Consider the following 15,672-nt stretch of genomic DNA (forward strand, 5'->3'; position numbering starts at 1 on the left):
TCCTCCCTTAGTTATGCTGCAATAGACGTAGGCTGCCGGGGGATTCCCATGATGCATTGAGTTTTTCCTTTCCAGTCACCTTTCTCACTCACTATGTGTTAACAGACCTCTCTGCATTGAATCATATCTGTTATTAACCTTACAATATAGAGCACCTTGAGGTGACTGTTGTTGTGATTAATGTCTGACACTTTGCCTCGGGTTTGATAACTAAAGGCTCCACCCTAAAACAGGTGGACTAGATTGAAATCTATGATTATTCACTCTGAAATATTCTTAGACACTACAACAGGTCATGCAATTAATTAGGTTGCTTTTAAATGTATCATTGTCATTTTTATCCAATTGTATTGAGGATTGCAAATGTGAGAAGCGTTGATTACATCTGCAAACAGCATATTCCATTAATATTAATTACAAGTCACTGGATGCATGACATTATGATTGGGAGCTGAGCCCCCCTGACTTACATGTACATCCGTGTACTCAGTGTGTGCTAACTCAAGTCCACTGTCTGTTCCCTTTACATCAGAATTCATAAAAACAGATATTGTAAAAACAGCTTAGAAATATTGAAGTTTGGAATAATGCTACAAATATATTAACCAGTTCACAGCAGTACCAAAAAACATATCCAGGTCTATACATGCGCTGACCGGAGATGAGTAAACATGAAAGAAACCATTATCATTACGTATAGTCTCACCATAGCAACACACTATAAAAAGTACTCCCACACTCACATGGACATGCTTTCAAACATTCACATAAAGGACTTGATCAATACACACAAATTCTGACTAAACAGTTTTTAATGTATTATTGAATTCCTCCAAATTAACTTGGTTTTTGTGTGTTACACGTAGATGGTAACAACCATTTAAACCAGATTTGTGCATATTTGAAAGCACACATGCAGAACAGGCTTATAGAGCTTCAAACACATTTGCATAAAAACACCAGGCTTAAAGCTCACACAGTATTTTGGGGGAAAAAATTATTAATTCACTTTTAAATAAACAAATATAATAAGCCCTGGAACCAAGAGCTCTGTGTGCATAAACTGAGCAGGACACAGTAGGTGAAGAACTGGACTCATTCATGTTCTGTTGTAGGAAGACTGACAGACACGCTTGCCTTCAGATATCAGCACAAATCTGAACAACAGTCACAGAGTTTTAACAACAAGTTCTCAGGGGACTTGGCAAAAATACCACATTAGCAAACATGTTACCATGGCTAATTAGCTGCTCTGTTGTAACAATCTTTATTTACAGCTTAAACCAGTTGTCAGTTATCCTTCAGCCCTGCTGCTTACCTTGCTGGTGGAATTTCTCAGTGTAGCATCCTTCGCACTGTCTCTCCATGCCCTTGTCAGCTGTCAGTCAAACAGATACACCTGAGCTTCAGAGCCTAAAGGAGTATTTTGGATCAATCTCTCATTTCAGATCTTATTTTTTTCATCCTTTCAGTTTTATACAAAAACTCAAAAAAATGAATTTTGACTCCAAGAAGGAAGGACACCTGTCATTTCAGTTAAATGTTCAGATGTTTCTGTTTAGTAAAGCTGATGTTCAAGATGATGAAACAAATCGTATATGATTTATGTCTTTTTTGAGAAATCACATTATTTCATTTCATAATTTTCATTTCATAATATCTAAGCAGAAATGCTTAAAATTGGCCTGACAGTAACAAAGATAAAGTTGAAGAAAACATGTCAATTGTATTAAGTCACTTGAATTTAACATGAACACTCATTGACTGAAGGCTTTTGTGGTAATTATAGATGCAACCAAATACACTCTCATGCTTTATATAAGTCTCAGTGATTTGGTTTACCATTTAACATCATTCTAAAATGAAATACATTTATTTGCCATCTCATTTTGTGGGCTCTCTTACCTCACATTTGATGCTTTAAACTCTAAACTTGCCCAATGGTTTTGGACTTTACATCTTGAAGCCTTAGTATTAGTATTCGTGCTTTTTCTGGACACAGAAATGGGAAGACGTTTACACACCAATTAAGTCAATTAAACTTTATTTATATAGCGCCAAATCACAACAGCAGTCACCTCACGGTGCTTTGTATATATAAGGTAGACCCTACAATAACACAAGTCATTAGCTAACACTAGCTTGCTTAGCAAGCTGCATCCATAAATTTGGGCAAGTAAGAGACTAAAAATATGTTAGAAACTCACTCACCATAAATAAAGCAGAACATAAACTTCTTGGGTGTTCTTCATTCCCACTGTCACCAAGTGCCCGCTCATATTGTACCATCCATAGGAGCTTTGATGCAGTTTCCCTCCCCCCCAAACCTGACCATGGGCTGTTGACCCACACAAGTATAGTAAATTTCAAATTTTGGTCCCCACAAAGGTAGGAAAAACCGGTACACAAATAGACACACACAGACAGACACAAACAGACACACACAGACACTCACCCCACCTTAAACAACCTCCTGCCACCCCCTTACCAATACTGGAAACAGCCCTCGGTCGTTTCTGCAGTGAATTCCAGTGATTTCAAAAGCCCGGTTTTCTTCCGCCGCTGCAGCTGAGCCTGTCAGTGGATCGCTTGACAGTCCACAGGTGGAATAACAAAGCAGCGAGCTCTTTCATGTGTTCGTGCATGCTCACACATACACAACAGGCTCCTGTGGAGAACTCATGTTCGCTGTTTACAAACCACTGCAGATCATTACAGGCGTGTGCGGGAATGGCAGGGGCCAGAATGGCTGAGGAGAGCAGTCAGCAGACTATACCTGGTGCATGGTATTGACTCCGGGTGCAGTTATCTCAGCTTGAGTGGAGGAGGAGGCTGCATAAGCTGCAGTCAGACTATGATGGAGAGGCAGGGAGGCAGACAGTAAGGTCACTCAAAGAGCATGGCTGCCAATGGATTTTATGCTTCCTTGCTGTTACACCCAGTGGATTTATAAACTCACTTGTTAAGAGAGGTAAAGCTCGCAGTGGTTTGAGTGTTATTTGGTCAAAGTGCACAGGTGGATGCTTTATATAATGGTCGTTTGTATTCTTACCCCAGGCTTCAGCTGATCTCTATTTTCTCTGGCGGCTGAGGGTGACCTCGTATCATGTCCACCTCCTTTTTTTTTCTTAAAAAAAAAACATCTCGCTTTTAGAAAGACATGCCAGTGCTGTGATGTGTTTCATGGAGATCTAGGTTTGAATCCAGCAGCAGTCTCACCATTCATGCACTCCAGGCAGTATTTGAGTAATGAAATGCAGTATACATTTTTAAACAGCACACATCTGCGCCAGGTCTCCAGCATCATCTCCGATTTTTTCTCTAAACCTTTACTTCAGCTTAGAAATTCATACTGTCAAGGTGTGGCCTTTATGATATTCCAGATATACAAAGATGTTTGTCGCCCCCCCCCCCACACACACAGAATTACATTGATTTTAAGCTGCTTTTATTTTTATGTATTTATTCCCAACGTCTGTGGGAATAATACATAACCGAGAGCTCACAGAGCAGTGGCTGAAATGATCGGAACAGTTACCTCCACAGATAAAACTCAGCTTTTCTCCCATTCCCTCACTTTTATCCAAACATAATCCCACACCAAATAGAATTACCAGTGGACGGGGTGGTAAAGATTTACTCAATAAATTGATCTTATGGCAAACAACAGTGGGCGGATTAGCTGGATAAAAAGAAGAGATCAAAGCCTGAAAAGATTTATATCCACCTCTTCAGAATAAGAGGGATTTAGAGTTTAAAACTAAATAAAATCGTTAATGTATTTTTTAACATTCAAATGCATGGAAATGAGGCCCTGTCCGTCATGCGTGACATAACCTTCAGGTAGGCTTTGTACATCTATGAGGAAGGTCAAAGCAGCAGCCTTTCCAGCCAGTATTCAGACAAGGATCCAATATTCTAAATTTGCGCCTTCACAATGGACTTGAAATGAAGCAATCAAAATGTCATTTAAGTGTAGACCTTCAGCTTTAATTTAAGGGGTTTAACAAAATATTGCATTAACCATTTATACATAGTGCTTCCATTTCCAGAGGCTCAAAAGTAATTCTCAAACCAAAATAATTAGAAATACAAATATTGTTTTCAGCAGTTTAATTCAAATCCTTTGTGAGCAATGACTGGCTGAAGTCAGAAATCTGAAAACAAAGCCTGCACGCTTATTCACATTTGTTGGAATGTTTTATAATGGTATGAATTATATTTAGGCATTAAATATTAATTGAAATATCCACTTTCATCAAAATGCTAGGTGTAATTTAAAAAACGCTAAACAAGCTTTTGAGTCTTACAGATCTTGTCCAGGTGTGCTGTTTGGCAGGCAGGAGATGGGACCCAATGCAGGACTCGGAGAAGGAAAGTTAAACGCAGCTTTTAGAAGAACTCTTCATGAATACAAAACACTAAGCTTTACCAAGGAAACTGGAGAAACTAGAAAGCTAAGCTGTGAACGGAGATCTAGAAAACTACCATAACATGGAGGTCAGGACACAGCATGGAGAGGGTACGACACGACAACAAGCAGGGGATGATAGAGGACTGAAATACACAGCGGGGTAATCAGGAAACGGGAGACAGAAAGGAAACATGGCTGGGACTAATTGGGCAGGACGAGACAAGGGAAGCAACGCAGAATACCGACACGGACCTTAGTAAAACAGGAAGCACACCAACTGAACTTACAGACACAGACTGAGATCGCAATACTGACACAGTACAGAGGGAACACAAGGAAAGGGATAACTTAGACAGGAGACGTGGGAGCAGGGCAGGCACAGAGACACAGACTAGACACTAAACAGAAACCAAAACCTAAGAACAAGCAAATCTTAGCAAGAATTAATCCAAAACATACAACAGTCTTAATCAAAACAAAAACACAGAGTCAACAGACTCAGGACCATGACAGGATTGTTCTAAGATTGGCAGATGGGTTAAAAATCAACATAAAGTGGTGGATATATATATATAAAAAAACCTAGCCACAACCATAAGCATATTACTAACAACCTCTCAAATATCAAGAGGTTGAACTGATGCAGTGATGCTACATTTTGGTCATAAGAGGTGGGCAGATTGATCCAAATATCGATAGTATCGACATCAACACTGGTATCAGTATTTAAACGATACTAATGCAATTAGTATTGGGGGGTTGGAGCCTATCCCAGCTGTCTTAGAGTGTGTATACCCTGACACAGAGAATCACCAGTTAACCCCTTAGCAGTCCTATTAGTCCCCTAAACCATCCAATGTCCCGTGGGCGGTACGTCCGACTGCTAACAGTTTAACTTAACCCCACTGCATCCCACTGAACTTTTTTTATGAAAAATATCGTCATGTTAATTCTTTATAGCCCAAAGTACATTTAAACAACAGAAGCTGACCAAAAGTCAGTTAAAGGGAGGCACATTTACATTCCAGGTCTCTAAAAAAACCCACAGTATCTATATATAAGAAAACTGTGTTAACTAAACTGTTTTAGTTAGTCTGTGTTGATACCAACATTTGCGTATCACACAGCACTATTGGTCATTTAATTTAATGAACCAAATGAAGCGGATCTATCTCGCCAAAGTCAATAAGCTGTAAAAAAATTGTGATGAAAAGGACTCGTCACAGGAGAGTCGTTTTTGTGCTCCAGTGCACACACTAAACCAACACGCAGGAGTTTTTTCTTACATTGCCACAATACCTTAAAAAATTAGAAGCATCCTGTCTCTGAGTGATTTTGATGCATTTATTACTTCTATCAGAATGTCCTAAAAACTCCCTAAAAACCTTCAGTTGATCCAAAATGCTGCAGCAAGAGTCCTGACGGGGACAACAAAGACAACATATTTCAAATATATCAAATTTATAGTATTCATAGTATTTCAATAAAGCGCTTCGGTCTTAGGCAGAGCCGATAGCGTACATGGCCCCTCTTCTGTGGAACGAGCTCCCAGTTTGGATTCAGAGGACTATCTCTACTTTCATGATTATGCTTATAGTTAGGGCTGGATCAGGTGATCCTGAATCCCCCTTTTGTTAGGCTGCTGGGGGGAGCTTCTATTGTTTCTAACCCTGTGTGGTTGCACACCACTCTGCATTTAATCATTAGGTATTATTAATCTCTGGCTACCTTTGACATCTACCACGATGTGAGCAACGACAGGATTTTTAGTCCTGTCTTTGCTCACATCGTGGTACATGGCTGCCTCTCTCTGAGTGTGGAGGTTTCTTCCTGCTTAAAGGGAGTTTTTCCTTCTCACTGTCACCAAGTGCTTGCTCAAACAGGGTCGTGTGATTGTTGGGGGCTTCTCCCTATTACTGTAGGGTCTACATACGTAAAACACAAATAGGTTTAATGGCAATGTATGATTACACAGTAATAAATGGCCAGCCAACCAGACGTATTGATAATTAATAAAAAACAGAAGACAGCAGATGTGGAAATCCCAGTGAAGAGCAAAAAACTCTAAAGTGGTCCCAGTGATAATGGATTAAAAATGGATGAGAAACAAGATCCAGTACTTTTGTCCATATAGTGCATGTTTTCACGCCACGGTGACTTCTTCCTAAAATGTTTTAATCTTTCAATACTGTCAAACACAGTGGAACAGGGTTCCTTTATCCTCCAGGTCAGGGACACTCTAAGGGCACCTGTAGAACAAAGCGATGTGGTTTTAATGTCTTAATGAGGCTAACTGGTGGGAACTCAAGAACAGCCTCAGAGACTAAAAATAAAGCAGTTGTGGAAGTTAGTTCAACTGGATTCATGAAAAGCAGAGTAATGGAACTATGAAGAAAAATCTGCATGATGCACCACAACTCTCACGCCAGTCCTCTCCAGCTCATTATGGCCATCTTGGAGAGCTGATTTGGAAAATGTACCCTGCATTGGAAATTGAAATAAAAAATTCACTGGTGCGGCACTTTGGTCTTTTTAAATGGCAGAAGTGCTTCACAAGACCACCAGTAAACTACTTTCCTCTGCTCTTAGCTTAAAAGCTTGCATCCACATATCCATTCACATAAATGTGCAGCATATTATATTCTTTTAGAGGTACACTTTAGTCCTTTTGGATTATAACCCAACATTCTGAAAACAATGCTGCATAATTATAGATGAAATGACAGGCGAGACAGCCTCTGTTAGAGAACGGCAGCCAAAGTGTCGTATAGACTGATGACCCCGTGTTTCCACAGCAATCTGCTCCTGTTCCGTAACAGCAAATGTTTAGCTCCCACTCATGCTCTGCGATCGCTCTCCTCCTCTCTGTGTGTCTTTACTCTCTGACTTGAATCAACAAAATCACAAGTGTAGCGAATCCCGTCAGCGGCACGACTCCTCTTTGTCATGGAGGTGTGAATATTTTGTTTCTGTCTGTCTGTGTTTGTGCATAATTATGAACTGGCAGCTCGTCATTTATAATCTGAGAGGAGAATCATTTAGCACTTGTTGTGGAAGCTGAAGCCAAACAGCTCTCTCTATTGACATGTTTGTTTTCCTTTCTTTTACTCTAATCTGTGTCCAAGGTAGGCTCGGGGAATTTTGGAAAAGCAATGAGCACAGACGCTTTATGAATATTATTTTTTTGTTATTCCAAAAGCTGATAAGTGAAAACGGCAACAAATTGAGCATAGTTTATTTTTTCTTATCTTAATCACGGTGCTAAAAACCTGCAAGTAGATAAATGTTCTAACTGAGAAGTCTCTGTCAGAAATAACCATTGGAGCAGCAAATGCGGATTAATGCTGAAAATAGTCCCCATCAAATGCACCATTTCCTCCTGTTTTCATCTGACACTCAACACTGATCTCTTTTAACCCAAACCACAATCGTTCCTTGCTTTTCAAACAGTTAACTGTATGTAATAGTCTTTACTAAGCCTTAGTCAAACACGAATCTAAACAAACCTTAAGCAGAGCTTTAAAAATGATCAGATGTATTGATTTTTTATTCTTTGGATTTGATGATATTGTTATAGACTATATTACAACACAGTTTGCCCTCATGCAGAAATAATTATTTAGAAGATCCAAATGAATAGTCGAAAATATTATTACGCAGCATCAATTTAATATTAATGGGAAACAGTGGGGGGAAGCAGAAGTGGTTATCATCTTCTGAAGGGATTATCTCACCAAAGAATTCACATGCCCCCCACATCTACTCTTAGTCCACATGTTGGTCCTTTAACAAACAGAGAAAGCACAGGAAGAAGCCCTGTGATAGATCATTATTTTATCGGCAGTGATCTAAGTGCAGTTGACACAATTGTAAATTTTTTGCTACATGTTTATCGTCTGAGATTCTGTTCATGGAGTCAAAAATGTTTCGAATCCATTTAAAATATTAAAATAATCTCTCCATACTGCCACTTTCCCACCAACGAAATCAAGCGAAAGACCAGTTTTAAAACATGTAAAACTCCAAACAAGTCTTCAGTGCAATCACAGCTCGCAGTTTATAAACCATTTCCCCCATAATAAACCATCATAACCCCTGGGCTATTTTCCTTTAAATTTTCACCTGAAAAAGCAGCCTCAGATGCACTCTGTCACAGCTCAGCGACTGCGAGGCCAAAATGAACAACCGTGGGCTCTGTGCTTCCGCGACACTTGGGAAAATTTGAAATACAATAAGACCCCAGGTCCCCATCACAGGGTCAGGGAAAGATCAGAAAAAGTCAACGCACAAATATATATTTTTACCGCATATCAAAAATATACACGAGCCAATGAATAGCATCCTGATAAAGAGGAGTCACTCGGTTTGTGAACGTGTTCTAAAAATTCTCAGCCTGCAACTCTGCAAAATATGATGTTACACAAATGATGCACTTTAGTCCTAGTAGTACTAGGTGGTCTCTTCACTGAGTGCATCACTCTACTACCTTTTAAAATGGCAGCTGTTTGAGTTCTATTAACAGACACAGGCTGGCCTTGGTACAGGTATCTCCAGAAGACTAAATATTGCCAGGGCGCCTTGGCGTTCAGTGCTTTTGATGCATTATTTAATAACCACCTCAACAGTGACCATTCTGTGATTAGGGTTGGGTTTGGCATGTACTACATGGATACATGAATTTTAATAAAACAAAAGTTATTTATCTATTTAAAATCAAGTGCTAAACACTGTGAGTGATAATGGGCTGAAAATTGCATCAAAAAGAGGCGGGCATTAATCAAACCCTGACCTTAGATGGGTCACCAGTGACTCTTCAGTAGACTGCAGAATTCTAATAAAGGTGTTTCCTTCATGTGTGAGGCGCACGTCTTGCTTTATCCCAGACCAGTTTGTCCTTGATGGTGTTTCAGAGCTGCTAAGGCCACATGTGCACTCTGTCCAGTGAAAAAGCTCCTCAAAACCACCACCAGACGTGGTGCAGCGGTTGGAGATCCTGCTGCTAGTCACTCATTCAATCGAACTGTCCAGTTTCTTGGACTCATACTGCAGTGCAGAGAAGCCACTATTGTGAGCACTGCTGAAAAAAACGAGGTCTGGCGATCGGTGGAGCAATGCACCACTTAGACAGAACTTGTGCATATAGAATTTCTGTATACACAAGTGCAATATATAGCACCTTGAGGTAACTGTTGTTATGGTTTTGGCACTAAAATAAAATAGAATTGAACTGAATAATGTGTTGGTTATAGATGGCACTGAGTTTAATACTGCTGACATGTTTAAGTTTAACTTATATTTCAACAACAGCAAAAATAGAGAAAACTGTGCTTATGTGGGTACACAAATGACCTGATTTAGCATTTTGTTAGAAGTTAATTCTAGTGTTTTACAAAAAATACCCATTACCAAATCCTGCTGCATATGGCAAACGTTAGATCTGATGCAGGCAGAAACTCCTTTCTTTACTGACTTGAGTGGACCTGGGAATGCTTCAGAAGAACTGAGTTTTACTATGAAATATTACATAAATTTGTGGATTTGTGTTACATTTTTCAGTGTCTACATGTCAGCCTGAATCCACTTTCTACTTATTCACTGAATGTATATTTGTAGGAATAGTCGATACTATCCCTCTGCAGTGTTGCCTCTGGGTAACACACCTACTTTCACACTCACAAAGTCATCTGATTTCGTCTTTCTTTTATTTCTACAATGGCTGAAGTATTATAAAAACTGACAATACCCTCAATTGTGGATCATTTAGGATGGAAGAAATTTTACAGACTGAATTGTTACAATGGTGACAATCTACTACAGTCCCAGGCTCAAATTCAGTGCCTATACACAGGCCTGTATAATCCAGCACCTCGAAATGCAGTCTACATTTACAAACAGACGGACTTAGTTCAAAAAGCAAGAAGTGTAGTTCATATAGTGTGTTTCTGTGTATATGTCCTTGCTTCTTTTATTTTCCCCATCCTTTACCACTATTGTAAAACTTGTCACACAATAAAAGCTACAGGCAATAACTGCATATTTGCATTAAAAAAAATAAAAGCTCACAGTAGAATAATTGTGCGGGTAAGAATTAAACCTGGGTCGTTAAGAGTTGCAGATAAAGTGTCCGCCCACCTACCCTTCCTCTGCACTATTTCAGCACTGAGCTGCTGTCTGTCTTCTCAAGTCTTTTCATATCATCCTTTCAAACATCCGAGTCTTACTTTCCGTGCATGCAGCTTGGATTTCCATAAACATTTGCATTCTAAGACATTGTGTTCATTTCCTCTAAATTTCCAGGAGACCAAGTGACTTCGTTCTCTATTACTATCTCTCTCTCACACACACGCACACACTCACTGCCATTCAAAGTGAAACACTGCAGGCCAAACACACACACAGCAGCTTTCATTCACACAGCCATCCCTGATAAGAAATATGGGTAACAATGTGATGTCTGCATCAATAGGCCACTTCAACCCAACATCCAAGAGTCATGTGGGATCAAACCCACATCAAAGCCTGGCCGACGCTGCTGTGAGAGCCGGGCAACAATGGAACAATAATTAAAGCCACATGGATATCCAGCTACCTCCCGTCACACACATCTCTCGCTTCCCCTTTGTCATAGAAATGTACAGATCACCGTTTGATGTCTGTCATGACAACAGGCCTTGCACATCACGAAATGCAGCTCCTCACCACACAACATGGAAGCAAGTCATTTCCATTCATTTGAATGCAGTAAACACTCTCATTCACTAAGCAGCTGATCATTATTTGCTGTCATAACGAGCAGTAATGCAGCAGCAATACATAACAAAATGCCAAAGAGCCTCCAATGCACTGTTAAATGAGGCAGCGTGCAGGAATATGCTTTGGCTGTATTGATTCAGCCACTTTTTATCCATCCATGAATAGTTGGGCTCATTTACTTCATTTATCATGTAATTAATATCCAGAACGAGCTCATTTTTTCCCTTTCCCACCCTCCACTTTTTTCTTTGATTAATGCTCTTATTTTTCTTCTTGATGGGGCTGCGTCCTGCTTGGATTGCGGAGGGCTTTTTTTAAAAACTGTTTCAGGGGAAAGTTGGAAGCCCAAGTAGTCAAACTGAACTTAGAGCCACGGATTGAAAAGTTATGGAAATGAGAAATGTTTAACCGCTTCGGGGAAGCAGCTGGGGGTGGGGGGGATGAAGGTAACAAAAAGTTCCAGAAAAGAAAACAAATACCCAAAAACTTAGTGTTCTGTCGGCTACAGAGGCACGAGGTTTGATAGCATAAGGTGCTTGTGCGGAATAGCTGGGGATACAAACTGGATGCCCTTATTTCCTTCATGAGTGGGTGTGCTCCAAGCAAGCCTCGCACAGCTCTTGACAGGGAAAGGGCACGCACCGAGAGAGATGTAGAGAGAGAGAGGGAGAGATTCCCTTGTACCTCTTGAGCATCGATGTCCTCCTCGCTGTCACTCGGCTCCGGCGCTTTCACGAACCACCACTGGATCTCCAAATACACGGAGGCGGTTCCGCTTTGGAACGCGCACGCCATTTCTATGTTTTGACCCTCTTTGACGGTCATGTTGGAGGGCAGGTCCGTGAACCGACCTGCGGATGAGAGAAGGAGCGGGGGGAGGAGGGGGTGAGGCGGGGGTAATAATGATGAGGCTAGTTTGTGCGTCGTCTACACGCATGGCCGCAGCAGCTGCGTTACTGAGGCACACGTTTGACGAAAGGTGCCTTCTTGTTTTTAATTAGAGAGCCCCCCCCCCCACACACACACACACACACACACACTCCCACCACTCCAACCTTTACCTTCCCACCGTCACCATATAATGACGCGCTTTCATCTGTTAATTTACGTACAACGCACTCCTGCTTTACATTATTCACCAAAACTAAATGGAGCCGCCATCCCCCCCCCCCCCCTCCGCAAAAAACCTTTCCTATTATGCATGCGTGTATCTTTGTAGCCACAGTGGAGCTGGTTGAAACCGCGTTAAAAATTCCAACTAGGCTTCGTGGTGTTTGCCTGAGTGTGATTCAGTCCACGGGTGTTTTTTTTTTTTTTAAAGCACAGATTGATAAAAGAGTTTGGTTTGAAGGGGCTGTAGCCTTCTGTGGAGCGGTGACGACATGACATTTGTAAACTTTTAAACCAAACCGTCGTTTACGTCCTTTTCGACAAACTCCCGGTTAAACTGTTTAGAGCTTTGTAGCTGCGATGTGGCCAAAGGCGAGCGTGAGAGAGCCCGCACCGACGCAGTTTGAAAGTGGCGAGCGACACCAAGCAGCCACACGGAATCCGGAGCGTCAGCTTTTCAGGAGCGCGGACAGACGCAGGCAGCTGCAGCTGTCCGCGGTGCTGAAAGCTTCTCATGAAAGGCAGCCTTTAAGACAAGTTTTATCTCCCCATCAAGCGTCGCCGTGAAAGAGGTGCAACGGGGGGAAGAGGGGGAAGGAGCCCCCCCTTCTCTTCTGAGCGCGACGTGAAACGACTTGATCTGAAACAATCACCAGTTGCATTTTTTTTTCGTCATCAGCTTCAGGAGAAACATTCATTCTGAGATCGCTTTCCCTTTCTTTTTTCTCCAGTCACTTAAAAAAATCCCTTCACAACAGCCTCTTTTCCCCGTTTTCCGCCAGCAAAGCTGCGCACTTTTAACACTTTCTCCCACCAGTGCAGGGCAGCAAAGCCAGACACGATCGCGCTCGCACGCCAACATTGTTTTTCCCCCCTTTTGGTTAAGAAAATATGCCATCCTTACCTTCAAAAGAGAATCCGAATTGAACGCAAAATCCGGTTAAGAAAACAAATCCAACAGTATCGTGTGAGGTCCACATCATTCCAAGATCAAGGGGCTCGTTTTTCTTTTTACATCAGCCGGAGGAGGATAGAAAAAAGACGAATCTTTCCAAGGGGGCGAAGAGGGGGGAAAAATCCTGCACACCAGCAAAATCAAACAGTTGCTGGGCGAGTGTGTTTAAACGGAGATTTCAGAAGGCTGAACATGCTGGAAAGCTACAGCTTGTCGTTGCCGAAGTTCTTTTTTTCTCCTTCCTTCTCTTTCTCTGTGCCTCTCTGCGGGAGAGACTGTCGACTGCCTGGTTGCACTGAAGTCTGTGAAATAACCGTGTTGCGGTCTTCTTCTGCGCTACCAGAGAGACGTCAGTCTAGTGGATCACTGTGGCATCCACACTCTCCCCACACCTCTGCAAATCTAGTCCTCATCCGGCCCTTTTTCCTGTCACCTTGACCGCTTAATTTAAACAAAAGCAGCACCGAGCGTTTGCTTTACAGTTACTACTTTTTAACGAGCTTATTTTATTTGGACATTTTTGCAAATGATGCCCAAATGATGCGAATACAGATTTTTAAAGGTCCTACTTATTCACAAAACTTCCGTTTTGTGAAAGAGAACCTTAAAGTTTGTCTAACATGCACAAGAGCGCGTATTAAATGTGGGTGTGTCGAAATCTGGTGCACTCACGCAGTCAGGAGTTCGTCTAAATATTGTAGCTTCACAAGTGAGCAAATAAGAAAGATGACAGTTTGGAGGTGGGTCATGGCAGGGCAAGCATAACATGTCCCGAGTCATTAAGCTAAAAGAGAGCCTGCTGGAATTTGCTATTAGTCTCCCGGAAAGAGTGAGAACATTTTGGCCTTTGATGCAGTGCGTACATATCGTGGCACCACTAATGTCTGCTCATAAGGTGAATGGAGATCATCCATCCTTTGGGGAGGCGGACAGGTGTGTATAGGTCGACTGGCATAAAGTCAGAATTCAGGAGTGATGGGAATAATGTGTTACTAACGGCGTTACTTTTTTCAGTAATCTAACTAATTACTATTTCTATCGTTACAACGCCGTTACCTTTACTAACAAGAAAATGTGGTGTGGTCGCTTTACTATTTTTCAACAACCAGACGGTTGAAGCTGCCTTCAGCTTACCGCACCTTACTGCATCAGAAGTAGCTGCCTACTAGAAAATCTAGTAGACAGCTAGATAGACAATCTAGGTAGACAATCACTTTCGCCCGCTTAAGCTGCAGTGGGCAGCTTGATGCCTGATGATCACTTTTTGGCACAACACCTGGAGCTAAGGGAGCAAAACAATCGCATAAGTGCTGCTGTTTGACTGAGGAAGCATAAACGACTTTATGACCTTATGACATGACCACTTAAAGATAACAAAGCAACAAGGTGATATATACCAGTTTTTAAATTGTATTGATAGGCCACGTAAAACCAGAGTAATGCTAAATAATATATACATATTTTTTTCCTGAATAGTTTTGTCACGTTTACTGTCTAAGGACAGAGCAGTGAGCACTCTCTGCTTATGAGAGTGCTTGCTAGAGTTTAAAAAACAAACAAACAAAAAAACCTGCCCCTTCCTGTTGGTGGAAAAACGCACCATGTCGGCCAATCAAAAATGATATGTCAACATGACATTTGGTTGTTTAGGAAGAGGGGGAAGTTTTAGGAGTGACTGCAAGAGAGAGAGAAAGAGAGAGAGCTTTGAGATGTGAGAGATTTGTGATTTTTAGCTGTTTGGAGCGTGTAGTTAATGTGTTGTCTTGTGTAGTTGGTGTGTAGTGTTGTGTGTTAGACAGTGTTGGGTTAGTTACTTTAAATTAGTAAATTAGTTACATTACTAGTTACTTCTATCAAAAGTAACTCAGTTACTTCAAGTTACTCATTACTTTCAAAGTAACTAGTTACTAGGGAAAGTAACTTTGTTTTTACTCAGAATTCTGTTTTTAATATTGTGTTGCTTCCCTAACTGGATACCCAGCAAGGATGCCAGTCTTCTAGCTTGCTTACATGTTAGCACGATCTTGCCACAAGTGCACTGTGCCACCTACCAACAGAAAGGAAAAAATAACGTGCATATTTCCACGAGAGAAATCCCACGCCTGGACCGTCGTTGACCGCCGCCATGATTCTAGCCTACGTCACAGCGTCACGTGCGCTATTTGCATCCAACACGAAAACTGCAGTCGTGGTGCTTTCGATGTACTCAGAACAGAAATTCTGCCTTCTGAATAGAGATTGACAGACCACGTGACATTCACGCATTGCATTGTGGGTACGAGTGGCAACAAAATCAAAACACTCCATCAAGCGCTAGCATTTCCAGTGCTGGTAATCATTAATTCTGCAGTTTTAATCCCTATTTGCATTTTATTTGGTCCAAAAACAGTTATGTACAAAACGACGGAGAACACGGCAGGTCCGTACAGAGACAGAGTTC

The 15,672-nt window shown here is 41.3% G+C and overlaps 1 protein-coding gene across 1 annotated transcript in view; it reads right to left on the reverse strand.

The window, feature by feature from the left end:
• The window catches only part of vstm2a (V-set and transmembrane domain containing 2A), a 93,494-nt gene extending 79,640 nt beyond the window's left edge, over positions 1–13,854 (reverse strand). Inside the window, exons 1-2 of the mRNA XM_005942940.3 lie at positions 13,182–13,854; positions 11,852–12,018 (exon numbers count right to left, since the gene is read on the reverse strand). Of these exons, the coding sequence (XP_005943002.1) occupies positions 11,852–12,018; positions 13,182–13,260 (246 nt within the window). The 5' untranslated portion in view covers positions 13,261–13,854. The remainder of the gene's footprint in view (positions 1–11,851; positions 12,019–13,181) is intronic.
• Between the last annotated feature and the right edge of the window lie 1,818 nt (positions 13,855–15,672).

Source organism: Haplochromis burtoni, unplaced genomic scaffold, assembly GCF_018398535.1.
Source record: "Haplochromis burtoni strain Fernald_Lab_line unplaced genomic scaffold, NCSU_Asbu1 Contig_354, whole genome shotgun sequence".
Taxonomy (NCBI): domain Eukaryota; kingdom Metazoa; phylum Chordata; class Actinopteri; order Cichliformes; family Cichlidae; genus Haplochromis; species Haplochromis burtoni.